This window comes from Corvus cornix, chromosome 14 (assembly GCF_000738735.6).
Source record: "Corvus cornix cornix isolate S_Up_H32 chromosome 14, ASM73873v5, whole genome shotgun sequence".
NCBI lineage: Eukaryota > Metazoa > Chordata > Aves > Passeriformes > Corvidae > Corvus > Corvus cornix.
This window is the reverse complement of record NC_046344.1, coordinates 4,598,697-4,620,903: the sequence shown is the minus strand read 5'-3', so window position 1 is coordinate 4,620,903 and position 22,207 is coordinate 4,598,697. Positions and strand designations below refer to the sequence as shown.

The 22,207-nt window shown below is 40.2% G+C and overlaps 1 protein-coding gene across 1 annotated transcript in view; it reads left to right on the top strand.

Annotated features, from left to right (window-relative positions):
* Positions 1-22,207, top strand: part of MAD1L1 (mitotic arrest deficient 1 like 1) — a 349,137-nt gene that overhangs the window by 22,007 nt on the left and 304,923 nt on the right. Inside the window, exon 10 of the mRNA XM_010392404.2 lies at positions 14,480-14,566. Within this exon, the coding sequence (XP_010390706.1) occupies positions 14,480-14,566 (87 nt within the window). The remainder of the gene's footprint in view (positions 1-14,479; positions 14,567-22,207) is intronic.

The window sequence follows — 22,207 nt, the reverse complement described above, 5'->3', positions numbered from 1 at the left end:
AGATAAATCTTTTGGGTAGGAAGAAATATAAAAGTCTGGATTTTTTTGAGTTACTCCCTGCTGACCAAGTTGATTTATTTTCTGTTTTAATGAAACAGTCATCCTCTTGCTGTGATACACATCAAGCTCTCTCTTGAAATCCTGCTAACTTTTCTAAGCAGGGCAGAAATGGGGTATCTGGCTTTGGCTGCGAATACGGTCAGTATCTGCATCCTCAGTTGGAGAAGTCAGCTGTTCACCCAGTTAAACTGGGACAGCTTTTGGGAATACTTCACAGCTTTGCTCTTGGCTCCGTTAGAGGATGATGCTTTAACCTAGTTAGGAGTTTTTTGTACTCAGTTTTGCTACTGTGTTTGCAAATGACATTTGACTCAGTGCTCTTTGTATTCCCAGAGATAAGGCTTTGTGGCTTCAGGTGGTTTTCTGCAAATGTGGCAGCCAAGGCTGATGGCATCCAGCCTATTTTGTGACAAGCCTTTCATTTAGGCCTGATGGTTTCCAGTGTGACTTTGGCAAAGACATCACCTGCCTTCTGGAGAGCTGGCCCACTTGTCAAGGTCACACAACACCTCTTGGCTCACCTGTCTGCAAGTAGCTGGCAAGGGAAAATGCGATTGGCACTTTGTAATAACTGATATATTTGCAAGGCTGGCAGAGAGGAAGAGTGAAAAAATTCTCTGGTTTTTTTTTTTTTTTTCTAATTGAGTAGACAGAGGTCTTGCAAATGCACGTGCTCCTGTCTGGATGGCTTGTGACAGCTTCTAAAGATAAACATGCTGTTTCTCAGTGTCATTTGACTGTAGATAGGTAGTTAAAATAGCTTTTTCTTTTCCAGAAATACCTGTCTGGTTTTTGTCTTCTGTTCCTTTCAGTGATAGTGTGTCCAGGTCAGCAGATTTTCATGGATTTGTGGAATACCAGGTTGGAAGGGACCTCGAGGTTCAGCTATTCTTGACAACAGCCTGGACTGGACAAGATGGCCCAGCACTGGTTCCAGCTGAACCTTAAAAGTGCCCAGTGTTGGGGGAAAGTTTAGGTAAACACATAACCAATATGCATCATGAAAATCTAAACCAGAATGTCTGACTCTACAGCAAAGTTGAGTGTTTACCAGAAGTGACTTTCATAATCTTGGTACCATCGTGATGTTAAAATAATTAAGTGTCAGACACATCTGATATACAGTGTTAAAATAACTGCATTTTTGTAGTTTAAGGTTATAAGGGCTACAAAATCAATATTTGGTCCTTCAGAATTCAAGCATCAGGACAGTTACCAAACTTTTAGCATCTGTATCAGTCCGTAGCTTTTGTCAAGGAGAGTGGGATGTTTTTGGTATTAAATTGGGATTCAGTTCTTTGTGTGACTAAATCATTACATGGAATTTGATGGAATCATATCTGGCAAGAATCTTGCTGACAGCCTCAAGTTTGTATGTGGGTTTTCATCGTTTAAAGGAGCTGTCTCTCACTAGATTGTTTCTTATAATTTTCTGTGCTTAGTAATTTGGAATTGTTAGGTTTGTATATGCTGTCCCCTGCATTTTCCCTCCTTGCTGTGCTAGGGGAGTGGGGACTTAGCTGAAACAAGAGGGAAATAACTACCTTCTCCTCCTCCACACACTGCTGTGTTTGTCAGAGGCAGCTCAAGGGCTCAGGTTGTCCTGCTGTTGTGGAGGAGCTGCAATTCTCTTCTGTCTGAACAATAAGCTTTGTATCTGTTTGTACAGTAATGAACTGCTTTTGTTTCCTTCAGGAACCTGCTCTGCTGTCTGGAGCGTTTCCATTTACAGACAACCCTTGCCAAATTAATTTTATTTAATTATCTCCCAGGGCTAAGCTTGAATACATTTTGTGTTAAATTCACCGTTTCTCCCTCTTCTGAACGAAATGGACTTAATATCCTTGTTAAAATCTGATTAAAACTAAAATTGAGTTTTTTGAAGTCTGATTATCCCATGAAATGGAATTTTTAAACCTAATTATGAATGGATTTGCATACATTCTTAGTGCCATTGAAAAGAAAGTTGAAATAAATTTATTAATGAAATCTTCCTCTGCTGTCTCTTTGGGCCCTGGTGATTGCTGGAGAGCGAGGGAGAAGGAAGGCAGGCGAGAGTGAAAACTCTCCCTCTTTTGAAATATGCCCTCTCCTCTCCCAATTAATTCTGGAGCTGTTTTGACCCTGTCTCATTTTTATTCCTCCATGCCACACAGCCCAATTTAGGTAATTGACGGCCTTTCAGAGGGTAACTACACAGTTGAGCTGGTTTCGTGTATTTAAAGCCTTTGTGCTTTCTGAAGGGAGGATGTAGTGGGCAACTTTTGTTTCCACTATTATGTTCTTTCTCTCTTTCCTGAGGTAACCCTGACACCTAATCAATAGGCATCTCTCGTTTCTCCTTTCCAAGGAGCTGTATATTGGAGCGTTTGTTTTAAACCTGCTAAAAAATGGATAGTTTTACAGACCCTGGTGAATGTGCACATGGAAATTGGGGTTGTTTATGTAGTTCCTTGGGTTTGCAGCAAAAAGGCTTCTTTGTAGGATATATTTTAATCTCTCAGTACAGTAATTGTGCCCATCCCTTCAGGATTTTGCAGGTCCTCTCTGGGAAAGGGTGTGCCAGTGATGGATGTGTCAGCTTGTCTGACTTGGTGCAGAGGGCAGCAGGCTGCCTGTGCAGAGAGGTGTTGGTTTTGTGTGAAGGCTCCTACTTGTTGAACCTTTCTGTGTGTTTCTTGCACTAATTGAAGAGTTCATCTTCTTACATGAAAAGTACAACTTGAAGATGTGACTTTTTAATTTTTCAGCCAGTCATCCTCTTACCTAGGCTTACAAAAAACTCTTTGCCTGTTTAAGCATTAGTTACAAAGATTCTTAACGTTGTCTTCTTTCTGTCATGTGCTGTGCGCAGATTTCTTTTTCTTGTTAAAAAAATATAGTAAATGTGGTAGAAAAAAGGTGTTTTGGCACTTAAGAAATCCTGGTCTTGATACATGACTCTGCCAAGAGTAAATGCTCAGCATGTGGCCAAGTGTTCTGTAAGCATTTGCATTTGCGAAGTTGCTTTCAAGTACAGAGGGACTTGTTTTCCATATGCCTTTGTGCTTTCATTTAATCCTGTCTTTGCACAGGTCTAGTACTAAACATACTGGTGGTATCAAGTTCTACAAGAAATGTGGATTTCTGGCACTGTTTCTTTGGGGTGCTTCTAAAGTGGGGAGTTCTAGGAGAGAAGCTGTGGCTCAGCAGAGGAAGGAGAGATGGGCTGAGATTGGAGAATACTTTTAGATGGCATGTGCTCAGGTTATAAACCAGAATGGTTGAAGTAAAATAAAATTTTTCTTGGTAATGTAACAGGAGAGCTTGAGAATTCAGACAAGCTTTGGAGGAAAGCAGCTGAGTGAGGGAGCTCTGCACCAGCAACTTAAAATTATTTTGTGGTTTAATGGCTGCAGCTTTCATTTGTGCTTTCTGAAACTGTTGTCTAAAGACACATTTAGCATCTCAGGTACATAATACTTACTGTATTAATAGGCCTCCCTTCTACACTGAGGTGATAAATGCTCTGTAGTATCTTCCCAATCAAGTTCCAGTGAAATCTGGGGAGTTGGGCATATCTGATGCACCTTTTCCTCAGTCGTGGAGCTGTTGTACCAAGCTGCAGTCACACCAGCAGCGAGCAGAATCTGGAAGCTGAAGATCCTGGAGAAACCAGGAGGAGATCTCCAGGAGGGTGGATGTTTTGAAGACTTTGGGAAGGCTGTTTAATTCTTTTATTCTTGTCTGGTTGGTTCTTTAGCATCCATTCACTAAGAAAAGGAAAAGTAACTGGTTTGTGGGTAGTTCTGTATTGTAGAGCATGGTGAAGCAAGATCTTGAAGGTAAATGTGAATGAAAGGAAACATGTAAAAGTGGTATGAAAAAGGAGTGTTTGTTTCTTTTAGCAGAGAGAATAGGAGCTTTCTCTTCTGTGGATACATTTCAAATTTTGACAGTGTTTGTCAGCTAATCTTATTAGTCCCTCCCCCAGTAGCTTCAGGCATTGAAAGTGTTCAAAGCCTGATGATAGCAGCAAGCCAAGATGATGTCCAAGTGCTTGTGACCCCAGTGCTGTCCGTATCTGAATCCCAGTTCCAGGAGCTGTGGCAGACACAGGGAAGCCACAATTGCTTTTGGCTGCTCTGAACCCTGTGCTGGATGCAGGTATCTGAGCTGAGTGTGGGTTTTTGAGAACAAGTTGGCAAAAGGAGAAGAGTAATTGTTGAAATGCCACTGTTTACATCTAATGCAATTACACTTGATCAGTTCCACTTTCTCGGAGCAAGTCTTAAAGTCTGCTTCTATCTCCTTCTGCCATGAATTATTCATTCCTTATGGATGAGGGTGATTGGGGTTTGGCTTTAACAGGCAGGTTTATTATGCCCACTTAGCTCCAACTGCTTTGGCATGCTCTAAGCTGCAGTTATTTTCCCAGCACCTGTTCTTAGCATTCATTGTTCTTGATGTTAAAACTTTTGGAGTATGTAATTCAGCTCTGATTTTGGGAGTGGGAGTCTCAGGGGATGGAGGGAGTTGGTTTCTTTCTTTTGTTTTCCTTTGCAGCAAGCATAGGAAGAGCTTTTTATTTAAATCTGTGCTAATTGCTAAGTCTGAGGGTAACTGTTGTATTATCACCATGTGTCACAGAACTTGGATGTGAGACACTTTGTATATGTGGCTTGGGAGCTTTGGATGTTAAGGAAATAAAGCAGAATTTCAAAACAAGGTGGGATTGATGTGCTCTGCCCTTCAGGGAGAGCGGTTCTGAGGGCTGGTGAGATTGGGATATCATAACACAGGGGTGCCACCACCTCTGCAGCAACAGTGACACTCTGGGTTCTTCTGTTCTGACAGCTTCTGTCATCTGCTTTGTACTGGGACTGCAGCATTCAGGTCTTGGTGGGTCTCATGTTAGTAGATGCCTAGAGCTGATGTGCTAATGGGCTTCCATAAAACTTTCCATTTTAAATGTTACTTGTCCTTCACTTTGAATATTAAATTTTTAGAAACTTTAAAAAAAAAAAAGTGTGAGAGAGAATTACTGCATTTGTTTAAAGTTCTGAAAGCTTTTTTTAGCCAAACAGTTCAAAGAGTGCATCTCACTAATCAGAGGAATATTTTTGCGTCCCCAGGGTGGTCACAGTGTTTTAATTGGAACTCAGGCTTCTTTGAAGTCCTTTTTAATCCTCCCTGAGCTGGGGGAGAGGGTTTGAAGACAGCGCTGTAAATCTGAAATTTCTTTGGTTTATTTACATGTGTCTGGGGACGTGTATAATTCCTTTTCCTGGATGGAGCCCGTGGACAGCTGAGTGGGAAATGTGCTTCCTTAAGTGGGGAGGCCTGAGCCAGGGGTGGGGGTTCTGCACAGTGAGCTCACGTGCTCCTGGATTTGTTAAAACCAGGAATTGAGCAACAGGCTCTGAATGGGAAATGAACTCGGTGGGAAACGATGTGGTAGCTGATCATGAGGCTAGGCTAAGCAAAAAGCTGGGATTTAAACTCATGTTTTAGGATTAACTGATTAGTATGACTTGCAAAAATGGTGTTGCATACTGATTTTTGACTTTTACCAGTTAGGAAACAAAAGATTTAGGAGAAAGTGCTTACGACTGATAGCTTTTATCATCTATTAAGTCAGTGTGGGGTTTCATTTTCTTACACTGAACTAGGGATTTTTGGATCTCCCTAATCATATTGCACAGTCTTAGTGCCTCAGTTTCTAAAATTCAGGACTTGCTTTGGTCTGGTTTCTAGGGCTATCTAGTCGTACCTCAGTTGTTTATGTACTTGATGTAACTACCACAAACAGGGCCTCAGTGGCAGCTGACACCTTTTTTGCCATCTTAATACAAATGCCCTGCAGGAACCTGTGACTGCTGACAGTGCAAGCATTTTCCTTAGGCATTATCTAATTTTGTTGTTCTGCTATTGTTTTTCATGATAAATATAATCATTTATCAGCTGTGTTTTCAGTAAGGCTTTTAACCTCTCACATTTGTTGAAACTTGGATGTATTATGTTCTGTTTCTGGCAGAGCTGAGACATCTGTTGTGAAAAGATTTGAAATAATCTTTTACTGAATTTGGGTAGTTTTTAATTAATCAAAGCAACAGGCTTAACCTCAATTTTCTATCTGAAAGAATAACTTAGAATTCCAGCTGAACATACAAGCAGTATGCTTTTCATTCTTTCTAAAATTGTTACCATAAATTTACCTGTGACTGTTATTGGATTGATATTAAAAAACAACCCAGTTAAAATAACTTCTACTGCAGCTTAAAGTTGCAGTTTAAAGTGGCCATTCCTGCCATGAGATTGAATAAGTATGTGATTGTAATCAGAAGTAAATAAGAAGAATATATGGGATGTCAAATCACTTTGTATAAAAGCAGTTGAAAATATGGTCTAGACTCTCCCAAGGACCTGTCTCCAGCCATTAATAGCATTTCCTCTTGCTCAAGGTTAGGGGCTTTGTGTTACTGCTGGCTAATATTTTCAGCTGATAAGAGTCTGGGTAAACAACAGGATCAATAAAGATGTTGAAAACAATACAAGGACTTAGGTAAATTAATATTCTGCAAGGATTATCTCAGACAGGTGTCAAAAGAACAAGACCATCAATTCAGTGCAATCTGTAAAATAGTCAAATGTACATAAATTGTCAGTAGCCAGCCTGGCTGCAGCAGGAGCTCTCCTGTCAGACAGGAGCCCTGGCTATCTGGAAAAATGATGTCTCTGTGTTGGTAATTTCCATGGGGATAGAAGTTATGCCAGAAGGGCATGTTGGATGCATGCAAATTATATTTGGTTTTAGGTTTTGGAGGATTTTTGTGTCTTGTCCCTGCGTCCCACACCTCCTTCGTTGAGAAGAAGCTGATGATGTCTATTTCTAGGCTGGTCCAGGTCTATTCAAATGTCTTGAGAGTGACCTTGCAGAATGGAACCAGCAGAGGTTTGGTAAAATTGTCTGTTTATTTGCATAGATACTCTTGCCTAATTTGAAAGTGAAGGAGTTAAATATTTTTATTTCAGATGCTTCTGTTGTAACCAGCCCTCCCTGCTGGCCCTCAGCTTGGTGAGGAGCAAATCTCTGAATGAGCTTTTATTCATTGACATGGAAGTTAAAAAGAGAAGCTTCTGCCTGATCTTCTGCAAGATTCATTTATTGCCTTCATTTTTTAGCTGTCAGGGTTCTTTCCCAGTTTTGTATAATCCTGGTAATTGCCTGGGAATGGATTTCAGGGTTTCTAATGACCCTCTGTTGAATGATATCTATGTGAAAGATACATCATCTGTCTGTTTGGAGTTTGTTTCCGATGAACATATCCTTGTATTTCAGTCTGCTTTTCAGATACTAATTTTTTGTTTATTACTATTTACAACTATCCAAATGCCTTGCAAATCTAAGGGTTCTAACCCACAGGATTAGAATACAGAATTGGTATTCTGCTGTGATTCTGTTCTTTATATTAGTTTGATTTGCTCCCACCCTCCTCATGAAGTCTCTTGGGTACCCTGTCCACACTGTCCTCTCAGCCCAACCTCAGATTGCCAAAATGATTGTTCCAACTCCAGTGACAAATAGAAACTGTAGGAAAAGCAACCCTACTTATGACTCCCCAAAAGAAGTGTTTCTTAATTTCACAGCATTATTTTTACCTTTAGCTGTTGCTTTTTTCTCAAATTAAGTTTGTGATTAGGAAAAAGACTTAAAATAGCTTTTGCTGCTGCATTACAATGAAACATTACATTATTAACTGTGTTTACATTTTGTGCTTGAAGTCTTAAGGGCAGTAGGTATGAAATTGTGTGCCACAATAATTTCCTTTCAACGTCATCATTAATGTATAATTACATTCACTAAATTGTGAATTGAGAAAATACATTTGCTTCTCTGATTGTAAAGTTTGTGCTGAGATCTCTGTTAGCATGAGAGCAGTAACAGCCATTTTTAAAATCCCTTTTGATCGTTTCTAACTTCACTACTTCTGTGCTAGTGCCGGTGAATACCTGAAAGGTGCTTTAGCAGTTTGTGTGGTTTTTCCTTCAGTGTCTAATCTGTTGGGTTCAGACCTTAAGAACTCATTATTTTCTTGTATAGGAAAAACATAGGACTAAGAATATTTCACAGCTTTGCAGAGACACTCCATATGTCTTGAGTTGTATGCTGAATGCCTTATTGCTGCCTTAAAAATGGTTTCATTTAATGAAGGTCTCTTGATGACTCTGCGAAATTTTTGTTTCACCATGACCTCTCCAAGCTTTAAATTATGTCACGTGATTGAGCATGCAGTGGCAAACCCAAAAGCTGAGTATTTTTATCTTTCAGATCAGCAGGTTTGGTGCTGCTGTGTGTACATTCCCTCTGCTTGAGGTCGCTGAAAGCCTTTCACTTGCGAGGTTCCATTCCAGTGTGGAGCATGTGTCACTTAGCAGGTTTCTGTGGACTGTTCTGTGCTTGCTCTTAGAGCAGTGGTAGGGATGAGAAAGAAGTTGGAACTGTTGAAATGTCTGCCCAATGGTGAATTATTTTTCCAAAGATTAATTTTATCTTGTTGAGCCCTTATCTATATCTTTAAAGTAGAAATGGCGCTTGAACGAGGAGTTGTTACGATGCCATATTGTTAACTTTGGGAGGAAAAAAGCTTTCTTCATTAAAATCCAAAGAAGCCTATTAACTAGAATCTAATATGGTTTTCTTCCTTTTTTTTTCCTCCCCTCTTCAAATTAGGGCTTGATTGGATTAATTGCTAATTTTGCAATTGCTTCAAAAGAGACGTATCAATTGTCTTTAGAATTGTCAAGGCACTTATAAACACTTAAAATGTTTTCTTACAAATAAGTTGTTCTTCTGCTTCAAGTGGTTAATGGGGACATTTGCTTTGGTAAAGAGCAATTGGATTTGTTGATTCTATCTGTACACAAATAAGAGTTCTCTAAATGAAGGGAACCTCTGAGGCTGAGATTGCTTATTGCTTCCACTTACACTGCAGATTTCCTCCATTTACTTTGTACATAAAATATTAAGCAGCCACTTTGTTGGAGAAACAGTCTCAGGTATACCTTAGTTTTGTGGGTTTGACAGGTCTTGGCACCTTCATTTGAATGAGTAAAGGTTTGTGACTGTTCTTCAAAACATTTTAATCAAAGTGCTGCAAAGCACTAAATGTGTCCTAATTGCCTGGAAACATTAAGGATTTGTCTTTGTGACTAATGTGTGTAGGAGATTCCAGACCATATGGATTAGTTACTGTAGTCAGGAATAGAAAGGGAGGATGTAGGCATGGAGATACCAACAAACAGGGGTAACTAGCTGGACTGGAGCTTGAAGGGGCTTTTCTGCAGGAGAATTGTTGTTGTGAAAGTTAACTCTCACAACTTCCAGGTCTGGACACCAGATTTTAGTGGCAATATTTTCCTCTAGGGGAAGGGGAGCTAAGGAATGTTCCCAGGGAGGGGATGCATTTTTGAGGAGAAAGTGATATTAAGCAGTTTGTACCTTTCTCATAACAAACGTAGAGTTAATATGACCAAATTAAACCTTAGGACTCTCTGCTGTACCCTGGGAAGTCTTTGTGAGCTGTTGTGATTATTGTTATTTGTTGAACTTTCTTGCAGGGCAAGTCCTTCCAGGAACTGAGCTGCTTTTGGACTTGGTGAAGCTTCAGAGATAGACAGGAGTCCTGTAAACCAGAGATAGAGGAGTTAAAGCAGTTGAGGAGATCAAATACACAAAGAGGATTTTTGAGACTCACTTCAAGCATACAGGAAAAGACTATTACAGGCATTCCATGACCTTTCTAATCATAGAGAAATATTTAAAGCAACTAAACTGCTTTTCCAGAAATCTTCTCTTGTTGTCATGTTACCATTCTGTTTGTTCTTCAGATGCTGTTGTTTTCCTCCCTAGGAAGAAGATGAAATTATTTTTGTAAAAGTAGGAAAGGTTCTTCTTGGGGAGAGGAGAATTTCAGAATCTTCTTATGTTTCCTTATACACAATACAAAAACAGATAAGGAACAAAATAAATATTTTGTACTTCTGGGGGATTACCTTTAAAAAAAACCCAAATCAAAACCCACAAAAACACCTGGAAATTGTTTTTCATAGAAGAGGATGAAGCAGATGTGGCTTCCCTTTCTGTGCCTTATTTTCTTAACAAACACTTTAATACAAACGTCTGTCTCTGGTCTTTGTCAGTTAATTATGTTTAAGTGTAAAACTGAAAACACTGTGCCAAAAATCTGGTAATGTTCCATTTCAATTTAATATGACTTAGTTGAGACAACCAAATCTGTCATTGTATATTCATACTGAGCTAAAAATGTAAAGAGAAGTGTTAATTCAGCAGAGTTCCAAAAATATGTAATTCTGAGTAATTTAGTATTATAAATGTGATATTAGTTTGGTAGTTTGAATCAAATTTAATTAAACAAAAAACAGTGAAGAACTCAGTCCTCCAAACATAGTTGATGAAGTGCCTATTTTTCTCTTTAGTTTTACTTTTGTCTTGCAATTCCATACTTGAAATTTAATGTCTGATCTCTAGCTACAATCAAAACTCTTCCTTTGCTGTGCATTTTGAAACATTTTATAGAAGCAATAAGAAGTTGACATTCTACTAAATTATAAATTAAAAATTTTTTTCTTTAACATTTTCATCTACTTACAGTCTTGGTTTAAATGTTACCTCGACAGCTAATTCTCAGTGTGTAACTGTCACAGTTTGTACTGAAATGGTAATAGATCCTTAACTAAGAACGGAGCGTTCCTCCAGATCCTAGGAAATGTCAGTTGTGTGCATTAAAAAAAAAGGTATACAAAATAACATAAGCCATTTTCCTTAAAAGTTTAAAAAGTATGACAGTGGGCACTAAAAGTCATTGTGTGACTTGTTTGGACATCCCATTAAGTTAATTTTTCACTTCACTTGAATGGTTTTACATTTTCATCGTTCTTAAATTGCTTCTTTTCAAATCATCTGTGCTTCAAAGGAAGGCAAAGAGCTTTGGGTTTGTCCCCCCCCTGCCTTACTGTGCTGTGAACTGCTGGACTAATTTGCTGGTTTAGGGCAAAAGAAAACCTTGTCCAAATTGGGCTTAAATTCAACTGTTTGTTTTTATGAATTTTGCTTAAGGAAAGAGGGTCTCAGGATGGGAAGGTGGGACAGAGGAAGAATATTCTAGCTTTTGGCTCCATGTGCCTTACTCAGGAGAAGGGAGCTGAAGGCAGTGATTTCATTTGCTCCTGCATTTTGGAAGCCACTTTGTCACTTGTTCATGTGAACTTTGATTACAAAGCACACAAATCCGTTTTGGTAACACACTGCCCTGAACTGGACCCTTCCATGTGTCCCTTTACAGGTTTTTGCATGCCTGATGCACACAAGGTGTGGGGTTTTTGGTGGTTCCATGGGCTCTGTTACTCCGTGCGGAAGGAAGCTGCCTACAGGTTTGCAGAGCAAACATAATGGCAGTGCTCAGCTTTTCAGAAAGGGAGTTCTGGCTCTGTTTGGGTGAGGACAGGGTTTCAAACTTCCCTCAACAAGCCATGGTGATTCCAGTAGTGTTGGAAAGCTGTGTTGTCATAAAGATCCTCTTAAAGCAGATCCCTTGTCTTTTCTAATACTGGTTTTGGTATCAGCTGTTCCATAGGGAATGGACAGAGCTTAGCAAAAATTACAGACATCAGCCAAGGCTCTCAAGGCCAGAACATGCCTGCTGTGTGTCGGGATGCTGACAAATTTCTCTCTTTCCATGGCATTGTTTGCAGAAACTCATGCAATGAGAGGGCTGGTTACAGCTGGTTGGTGTTTGCAGTGCTTTGGGACTTGACCAATTGTCATCAAATTGAAAGCTCTGATTTAATTTTATTGTGCATGCAGCGTCATTCCTCTACTTGGATCTGTGGAAATTCAGCTTTTGCCAAACTGCTGGTGCTCAGGGTAGGGTGCAGACCTCGGAACCAGGCTTTGAAACCTCTCAATAAGGGTGTTTGGCAGCAGAGTGCATGCAGTGGTGTCTTTGTCTCTCATCACCTGACATGATTTAGTGTTACAGAAAGTGAACTTTTCTTTACAGGGGATTGACTGTGTATCTACGTATATCTGACTGTATATATGTATATCTATGGTGCTCCACTTAAAAAGAAATAAAGTAATGAAAGGTATCTAATGCCAATAAAACACCGTCCAGAACTAAGTGTAAACCTAAAGCTGCCAATTGCTGGAACTGAGATTGGGAGCTGATTGTTGGTTTGAATGGCTGAACAGATGAGGATGATTGTTTTTTATTGGAAATCTGTCAGGAGCTATCATTACTAGAAATCTGTGGCTTTTATAGTTCTCTCTCATTTTACTATTGGATTAATTTCAGTTCCTCATCTTAGTCCTAACAGATTATGGTCTGAATTTCTGAAAAACTGAGAAAAAAAATCAAGGCAGATATACTTTTTTTGTACATAAAAAAAAGGAATCTGTGAAGAATCTGTGAAATTATTTCATTGATGCAGGGACCAAACACTGGTGTTGGGGACTGGCACTCAACATGGCCAGAGGTACTAACTATCCTTACGATAAATCTGCTGTATTTAGGTCATTTATTAGAGGCTTAGAAGTGCATTCTTCAGAGCCTTGTTGACTTGGCATTACACTGCACAAAGATTTTTCCTGTGGAAATTGGTGTGTCTGCTTACAGCTTTGTTTTGCTAAACAGCCTAAGTGTGCCCAGTCCATTTTCCTGGGGTGTTTCCTCTGATGCCCAGCCATTAGTAGCCCTCAGTAAAGAGCTAGTGAACTGCTCAAGTTAAGGATCCCTTCAGGCTCAGCTACAGAACTTTAAAGTGTTATTTAATACTGCAGCGCATTTGAAAATTCAGGTGCATGTTGGCTTAAAATTGACTTGTCTCTGCTACCAGAATTTTATATTCAGGTGTTTTAGCCAAGCTGTCTCCACGTTGTGTCTTGGTTTCTCCTCATAATTCCCTTGGCTAGTGAGTGTGATGTGATGTCCTGTCCTGACTGATTTCTTTGCTTCAATCTGTGTCTCTACTGTCTGATGGGAGAACACTTCCATCTGTTTTATTGTATATTGACTATTAAGACTTGGATGTAACACAAGTGGTAGTAGAGGCCTCAAAATTTTCTACTGAGGAAGGGTACAGGTTTGCAATTCTGGAAGTGAAATGCAGGAATCTTTCAGCTGGGATTGCCAAAATTGAATCCTATCTGCACCAACTCAGTGTTTAACTAATTTTCACTTGACTGGAAGTGACAGATGATTAAAGAGAAAAAGCGATGCCTTTTTATTGATGTGAGTAGTTGGCTGAAAAATACTTTCATCAGAGAAAGGGCTTCTTTAGTCCTAGATTCAGTCAGAATCCAATGCTCAGGCTAGAGGCACTTCTCCCTGTTCAGTTTTTGGAGTGGCAGCAGCCTCATTCCAGCGCTGTATTCAATAGTGTAGAATCTGACCAGGCCTAGTTTCACCTGCCAGCAACAGTGGATCCTTGACTTGCTTTTTGGGGGACATGATAGATTGTGTCTCTGCAGATTTCACTGCTACAAAACTGACTTCCCACTTGCTCCCTATGAGAAGCCCTTTCAAGGTCTCGGTCACTCTTCCCCTTTGTGGATGGTGCATCTTGCTGGAGCACGAGATGTGTGTACCCAGTACATACAGGGATGCTCTTTTCAGCTTCCTTTCCTTTGGGAAGTGTGATAGAGATGCTTCTATTTTGGGGTGGGAAAACCTTTCTGATGGTGCAAGACAAATTTTTATTTTTATGACTTTAAGAGAGGCCTCCAAAAGAACAGTTTCCTCCTGCAGAGACTGCTGATGGAACTGCCAGACTGGAGCTATCTTGATCCCATTCCATTACCTTTAAGGATTTGTCACTGGATTTGATGGAAAAATAAACCTATTTCTGACACCTGCAGAGTTGTCGCTAGCGGGTCTGTAGAAGTCTCTGATCTCTTTGACAAGAAAAGATTATCAGTGACATCTGAAGTGTTACCCAGAGCTGAGAGATGTGGGTTTTTTCTCCCGTGGCTCACTATGGAGTGTGTGTGAGGGCCTCTGAAGTCAGCACACTGGTAGCTCTGTGGGAACTGTTGAGTCACCTATGATGTACCTGAACCTCTATGCTCTCAGAGGATGTTCAGCAGTAGCCAGAGTTGTTGAATTGTACAGTCTGTATTTACGTTTATTTCCTCCTTTTCTTACCCTCTTACTAATCCTGTGCTCTTGCTGTGGTGGCTTTGGATTTTACGTGAGCTGGCCAGGCTGCAGCTCTGTGTTGGTCTAAGGGACTGCAAGAGCTTTGGCCCCAGGAAATTGCCTTGGCTGCTTTTGGTGAGACCTGTTTTATGGTTATATATGGAATATAGATTTGCAACCAAGGATTTGTTATAAGTGTTTATTTTGTTTTAATTGCATAGGACACCTGACGACCTCTCGAGGCAAATTGTGGCCCTGCAGCAACGGGAGCTTGTCCTGAAAGAGCAGAACTCCACCTTCATGAACAGGTGAGTGACTCCAGGAGGGGATGCTGGTAGCAAGATTGCTGTGTTAAAGCACAGAGAAAGGAAACAAGGACTGCAAACTGGGAGACCAGCTCTTTGTATTTCTTTGCTGTTCCGTGGAGCCTTCTGTGCTGCCTTCTATTCTTTCTCGTTGATAAAGGGCTTTTTGCTTACTGAACTCCTTGCAGGAAGAAAAAGATGAAGAACTGTGAGTGATGCTGTGAAGAGTTAATCAAGCTTTAATGTTAGGAGCTACAGTGTTTGCAAGGGGAAGTGAGTTGCTTTCCCAGACAATTTCATCTGGAAAGGGAATGTCACAAAGCAAAATGTGCCAAGTACCCATCTGGGTATGGGAAAGGGAGTAGGGGCTCTGAGAACTGTGATTTGACTGCTAAAAAGGACCAAGTTGTAGAGATGGTGGAGGAAAAGGATGTTAGCAGTTCTGGTGGCAAAGTACTGCCAGGCTTTGAGAGGAGCAGTCTGTTTATGGAGTGAGATGCTTGTTTGAAACATGACGGTGTTTAAACCATTGCCCTCCAGTGGGAGTGAATATGTAATGGGGAAATGAATTTGTCTGCCAGAGCTAAACTTTCCAGACTGCACTGGTTCCACAGCCTTTCTGAACACAGTTCCACAGCGTGCCAGACAGTGCTTCTCACCCTCAGTGCACATATTCCTGCTTCCCTCCCTGTTTAATTCCTCACATTAGGAGCCTTCTGTCTGTTCTTGTTCAAAGCAATACCTCTGCCTTTCAAAAAGGCCCTGGACTGTTTGCATTGCAGGGTCATAGCTGCCTTGTCTGAGCAACAGGACTGTGGAGAATTTCAGCCTTTGGTGTAAAAATGCTGAATGTAAAGCAGTCAAATACTGTGTGATTGAGCTCTGGGTGGGCACACTTAGCTTGACCTGGGCAGCATTTCCTGATGTGTCTCCTGAGGTAGGAGCTGCATTTTGGTTCAAGAGATGATCGTGTTTTGGGCTCCGCCTTCCTAATGATGGGCAGGATTCAAGCCAGGTGTTAAAAGCTTTGGTTGTGCTGCTGCTGTTAATGAAACTGTTTAGTCACTTGTAAAATGGTTAGCTAAGTGTAAATTCCCAGGAATGAGCCAGCCAAATTGTTTGGTGGTTTTTGCTGTGAAGTTTACAGGGGGAAAAAAAAAAACCTCTCACAAATATAAAGAAGACATTCTGTATATTAAAAATAAACTAAGCAAACCCTCAAATCCACAATTGATTAAACGATCAAATAAAAGAATGATGGTAGTGTTCGAGTTACTGATTTGGGTTTTTTTTTTTTGGGCTGTTTTTCACAACCTCTCAGAGAAGTGCTTTTTCTAAATTCATTAATGGCCATGGGTCTGTTGAAAAAGCAGCTTTTTGGTAGTGCCTGTTCATCTAGATATAATTGTGCCAATTTAGTTTAAAAATAAAAACATGATTAAAATTACTTTTTGATTTCAAGTTAAATGGGCTGTAAAGCTGCTCAAATTAAAATTCTGACATTTTCCTGATGCAATGCTGTGTGTCATTTCTGAAACTGATAATTTTGACTTCCTTCTATCACATACTTTATTCTGCCTTAAAAAGAAGGCAATAAGATGAATTTTTAAAAACCTTTCAGTACAGGTGATTTGAAAGTTCCCAGCAGAAAGCTTTGACTTTTTGGAAATAAAACGTTGTTAAGGAAGCAAACCTGATTTTCTCCTTTCCATAAATCTTTTCCAGATTTAGCTGATGGTCTTCTCTTTTATTTGTTTCATAATTGTGTTCAGGATTGTCTGTGTATTACAGTAACTTAATATGTGATCATGCCTCCCTCTAGTGATGGAGGCCAGCACTTATTCAGCTTTCTATTGTTATTTTTTTCAGCTACAGGTTCTTTTGCCCTTAGTTGAAATATGTTGTCTTTGGTGGTGATAGTGCAATGTTTGATTTATACAGTCAGTGGTTATGTGTGTACAGAGCAATGTGCAGTACAAACACCACAACGTTTGTGTCTACCCTAAAAACTTTGATAAGTTTTCTCCATTAAAATTAATGAATTGGCAGATGCTTAGGAAAACATCATCAGAAGTCAGCACCTGAATTTATGAGAGAATCACAAATAGTCCTGGCTTACCTGTTGCTGCAGTGCAAAAATGTAAATGTGTTTAGTAGAAGAGATTTGAGTGTTACAGAGGGTTCTATGGCCCTCTTCCCTACAGGGCAGATATGGAGTCTTTGTGCAGTGGATGTGTGCGTGTTCATCACCAAGCTTTTAAACACAGGCAGGAGAGTGCCTGGAAGGCGGTGGGGGGTTTGCAAGCTGATTATTCTCTCTCTGTCTTTACACTGCAATCATCTTGGTTTTTATTCCCAGTGATGCTTTCCCACACTGTTCAGTGACTGTGGTAGACACTTGACAGCTGCTGTTTCTGCTTCCAGTGTCCTGTAGTTGGTCTAGAGTGGGGAGTTATGGCTGATGAACACACTGGTAAAAACCTTTTCTGAATGGCTTCACTAAACAGAATATTTACTTGTTCTCATTCCTCCATTCTTGACCTGCTTTCCATTTATTATTGTGCATTTTTCAGAGCCAGTGTTTGTGTAATTAAAAAGGCAATAGAGATGATCCCACCACAAAGAGGCAACATCACTACAAACCCACCTTTGCTGGGGTATTTCCCTGCATGGGGATCTGCACTGCAATCTGTGTTTTGTGTAGCCTGTGCAATTGCCAGTGTCTCCAGGCCTCCCAGAGATCAAATGATGATGCATATCCTATTTGCTCCGTCACTCACATTGGATGCTTTTAGACACAGAACCACAGGACTGAATTTCCTGAGCAGTAGGATTAAATCAATTTCTTTTAACAGTGATTGTTTACACGTTTGAGTTGTGTAGACTCCCTCAGAGCTTGCTATTTTTGCTAAGGGGAGAAAACCTTCCTGTGGTGCCAGCATGGGGCAAGAGGAGAGGGTCACTTTAGCACTGAGCACATGGGCAGAAACTCACTTCTCTTGGCAGCTTCAGGATGGCTGAGTAATGTAGCTGAAAGTGCCATTAATCGTGCGTGATGGACTCTCAGTGCTGTTTTGGAGTGTGTTGCTAGAAGTCGTATAAATAGAGTAAATTACACTTGCAGCAGCAGGAAGTGTTGTGGAGCTTTTTAACTGCAGAGCAAAGATAACAATCCAAAGGTTCAAAAGCTCAAAAGAAGATTGCTCAGGGCCACTTTGATAGCAAAAAGTGTACCTGCTCTGCTGTTTAGGAAGAGGTGATGGAAGGAAGGTGTTTAATTAGTGGGTCAGTTTAACCATGCAGCAACCACTGGATAAAGCCCATTTTTCCCCTGCTGTAGGTGTGGTACACTGAAATGTGTTGGTGGTTGTAGTTTGGAATATGGAAAGGCAGCCAAGTGGTTCTTCAGATTTTGTCTTATGGAGAAATGATGTAGCAGTTACACTACTTTTTTAAAGTGTGAAAAGCTGCATATTTATTGTGCCTGCTTCCTATCTGCATATTTGAAGTCTCTGGAGAGATTTCCGAGAACAATCCTGGCAAAGTATTCTAGAATTTGAAATGCTGTCCTGTGAGGTGGCTCACGTGAAGGAATGATGCTTCTTTATGGCTTCAGCTTTGCTGCACTTCTGAAAGACATACTATGAAAATGGTTACTCGTGGTCCCTCCCTTTTCTGCTTCTGCTCTTTTTGTCCGAGTGCAATATTGACTCTGGACCTCGAGATGTCTTGTGGGAAGTCAAATACGAGGAAACACGAAGGTGAAGTTGGTTCTGGGCAGGATGAAGGACACCAAGGAAAATGGAAGAGCAGTAAATCCTTGGTTCTGGTGTTGAGATCCTGGAGCTGGTGGATTATTCACATCACCTCGTGTCAGAAACCCAGCCATGTGTTTTGACATATTGTTTCATATGGGAAAAGGGACACAGAGAATGTGTTTGAAAAAGGGTTTTCCTACTGCTAGTGCTCAGGAAGTTCTGTTAAGAGACATGGTTGTTTACCACCTTTATTCATATAAATCATGTAAAGCTGATTTACCCAAACAACCTGCCATGTGTGTTGTTGCTTAAAATGAAATAAAACCCCAAACCATCGAAGACCAGGGAATGTAGATTGCAAACTGAACATAAAATGCTTTAGAGTTGGGCAGCAGGGATTTTTTTTTTAATAAAAAAAAACGAATGAGTGATGATAAGCCCAGACCTGTCCATCTTCATAAATGCTGTTAGCTCAGAAGTGTTGTAAATCTTTTGCCCAACCTCTCCGTTCCTTGGATGTCCCAATGAGTGTCAGTCACAAAAACAAATAGAGCCTGTCAGACTTCTTCCCCTAATCTTCTGGAAAGTTGGACAGAAGTTTAATTACAGTGAAGTGTCCTTTATCTGACAGAGAAAGAAGTGCTAGCTTTTTAATAGGCTTTATGAGTTATTTTGTGATCAAAAGAAGCACTTAATGTCTAATATAGGACTAGGTGGTGATTTTTTTTTCTTCCTTTGTTCATCTATATGGCACATTGCACCTTGATTTATATGTGGAGGTGTCTGTGTACCTAATACCAGACAAATGTTTATTTACAGTGCTTCAGGGCAATATTAACTGCTGGCAGGTTCTGCATTCATTTTACAGAGTGAGATGATGAAGGAATGACTGTAGTTGCTGCTTTTCCTTTTCTCCAAAATGGATCTTTTCTGCACTCAATAGTGTCTCATTAAGTGACCAATCTACATATTCATACAGTAAGCTTCTAGAGCAACATCTGGTTATTCATTACTCTAATTAGGTAGATACAAAGCTTTCCTGTTTTTTTTTTTCTATCATATAGTTAGCAGAAAATAGGAAGGCAAAAAATAATTTAGCCAAGACATTGACTTATGCTTCCAATTTGAAAAACATGGGATTTTGCCCAGACCTTTGCTTTTCATGATTGTGCCATTTTTAGTCTGATTTCCTGAGGAAGTGAGGCTTATTACTGTGCTTTGTGTGTGTATGTAAATGAGATTTGTCTGTGCTTACCCTACACTTTTGAACTTGCAAGTTGTGTTCTATCAAGCTTGGCAGATGGTGGAGGTCTCAAAAATAATGAATTCCAGCAAGTTTAAGGGAGTCAGATCTCTGTCTCCAGGAGAGACATCCTGAGGCCATGCCCTGAGGTCGTGTCTGGGATCAGAGCCCTGCAAGCAGACTCTTGGGAATGTTCCATTGTCAGGAAGGCTCCTTTGGAGATCAGGCAGCACTGAGGGAGCTCTGTCCTCACACCCTGGCAGCACCATCATTTCTGCCATTCCATGCTTTCCAAAGGCTCGTGGCGTTTGAGACTACCATGGTAATGTTGTTGGCATTGTTTCCATGCTTTTCATGTTTCATGTGATTTTGGTATGAGAAAAAGAAGTCTGCTTGAGTCAAGAGTCACCATTGGAGAGAGAAATCCATGGGAAACCAGGCAACTTTGGTTCTCGAGCTCATGGAACTACTCTCTCTCAGTTTAAAAAGAAAATATGTAGAAAAAGCCAAAAAAAGCAGCCTAGAGGGGATAGACAAAGCTATAATGATACCATCTTCCCAGCCTGGAGCTCTGTGGAGACTGTAGAGTGCACAACCAGTACAAATATTAGTACTTGGTTTCTTACCTTTTATTTGACTGTGCTTCTGGGAGACCATTCAAGAATAATTTGTGAGAGCAATCTGTTCAGTGCTCTGATCACTTCTAATGATTTTAAAAAAATGTAGTAGCTATTTAACTCTGTTCTTAATCGTTCTTCTTGTTCCAGGGTAGTGACTGACCCTGGGTGTTCCTACCAACATCATCCCTGATGTCTGTGCATCTCCTTATTACTGGAATGAACGATGGCTTTCATTTGTTAGTGCTCATCTGGAGATGCTGATTCAGCATTCCCTTGGTAGCAGTGGGCATTTTTGACCAGAAGAATGTGTAAAAATAACCAGCTAGTTTGGTAGGAAGCACAGGCTGTTCTTGGTAGTGTGTGGCACAGCAGGCACCGTGTTTGTAGCTGCACACAAAGTTAGAGAAGGAGAAATGTGCCTTGCATCTCTCCTGTGCATGACTCACATCTACACTATAAATCTTTCACTTTTGTGAGATTAAAATTCCTAAAAATTCAAGATGAAATAGATGTATCTTAATACCAGTCCAGAGTTCTCAGAAACCAGAATGGATATTTAGAATTATTGAAGTAATTAGAAGTCAAAACTTATTAGCTATTATTTTTATTCTCTCCTTCTTAGCAGAGGGATGCTATGATCAAGTTAATGATTTACAGGAGGCTGATGGGCAGAGTGCCCCACATCCATGTTATATTCGTGATATGAATACAAAGGGAGGAATTGTAATCTCAGCTGTGCAGTAGGCAGCAGCACAGAAATATTCTACTTTGAAACCAGTAGTATTATGTAAAACCACATATTCAGCCTGCTGCCAAGCTTTGTATAGAGCTCTGGGAATTGTAGTGCTTTAAGATTTCCAATTCTTAGGGATTTGTCTTTTATTGCCTCTGCAACGTGGCAGTATGCCTTGAAAAATTTGATGTGAGTTGGAAAGAGTAGGGCCTGTCAGTTTGGTGATGTCTTTGGAATCAGTGCTGAAGTCACCAGGGTGGTTCCATGGATGAGGTAGATGAATGGTGCCCAAGAAGTCTGGACTTAGTTTCTGGAGTGTTTTCCTGGGTGTTGAGTCACTTTGTACAGTGACACGAGTTTCTCACGTTCTCACCTCATGAATCAAACATCTCTGGTCGTGTATCCTGCCTACTCCACACCTCATTGTTTTCAAGGCAAATAAAACACATTAATTCCTATATATCCATACTTGTTAAGAATTTTTGTTCCTTTCTCCTCCAAATACACATCTGTGTCTTCCCATACAGTATCTTAGAATGACCGTAGTGACCGTGGCTCCTGGACTGTGTAAGTGTTTCATGAGAACACATCAACAGTCAAACAAGGCTGTGTTTAACAGCTTTGTCTCTTAATTTGTAATGCTAGAACTGCAATATAGCTTTCCTGAGCAGTCATGGGAAGCCAGAGGAAGATTGGTGGCAGAATGCAGAATGAATTTTCTGTCTTTTTATACTCATTCACTCGAACACCTACTGTAGTTGCTGTAATAACAAGACTTTCAAAGACTATGGATTTTTTAAAGTACTTTGGGGTACTGTTGATATTGTTTATTTTGAGCAGATTGATGAGGACAGCCAGAATACACTGAGACGTTTTACCAAGGTAAAAGTGAATTCTATGGGATTTTTTAACCTGCTGTGAAGTGGTGTCAGTTCAAATACTGCACAGAATATGGTTATGTCTGAAAAATAGATTGTCTGGCCTGGAGTGTCTCAATCAGTTGATCATATCTGCATGTACACTTTGTTCAGCTCCATAACTAACTGCTTCTTGAACAATTTCTCATCTGGATCACATAGTCTCTCCTGCCTGCTGCCTTCAGGCTGCTCTTATTGCTATTTTCATTATGTGTTTAATATTCTTTGTGGCTGCCTGTGAATGTATAGAGCAAAATACTGAAAGTATATCCCTGGTGGTGGTGGGAAGGCATTTTTAATTAGTCATAAATACTCTTCTACTGTCAAAGTTTTATCATCCCTACAAAAGACATACTGCTTGGAAAGTTTATTC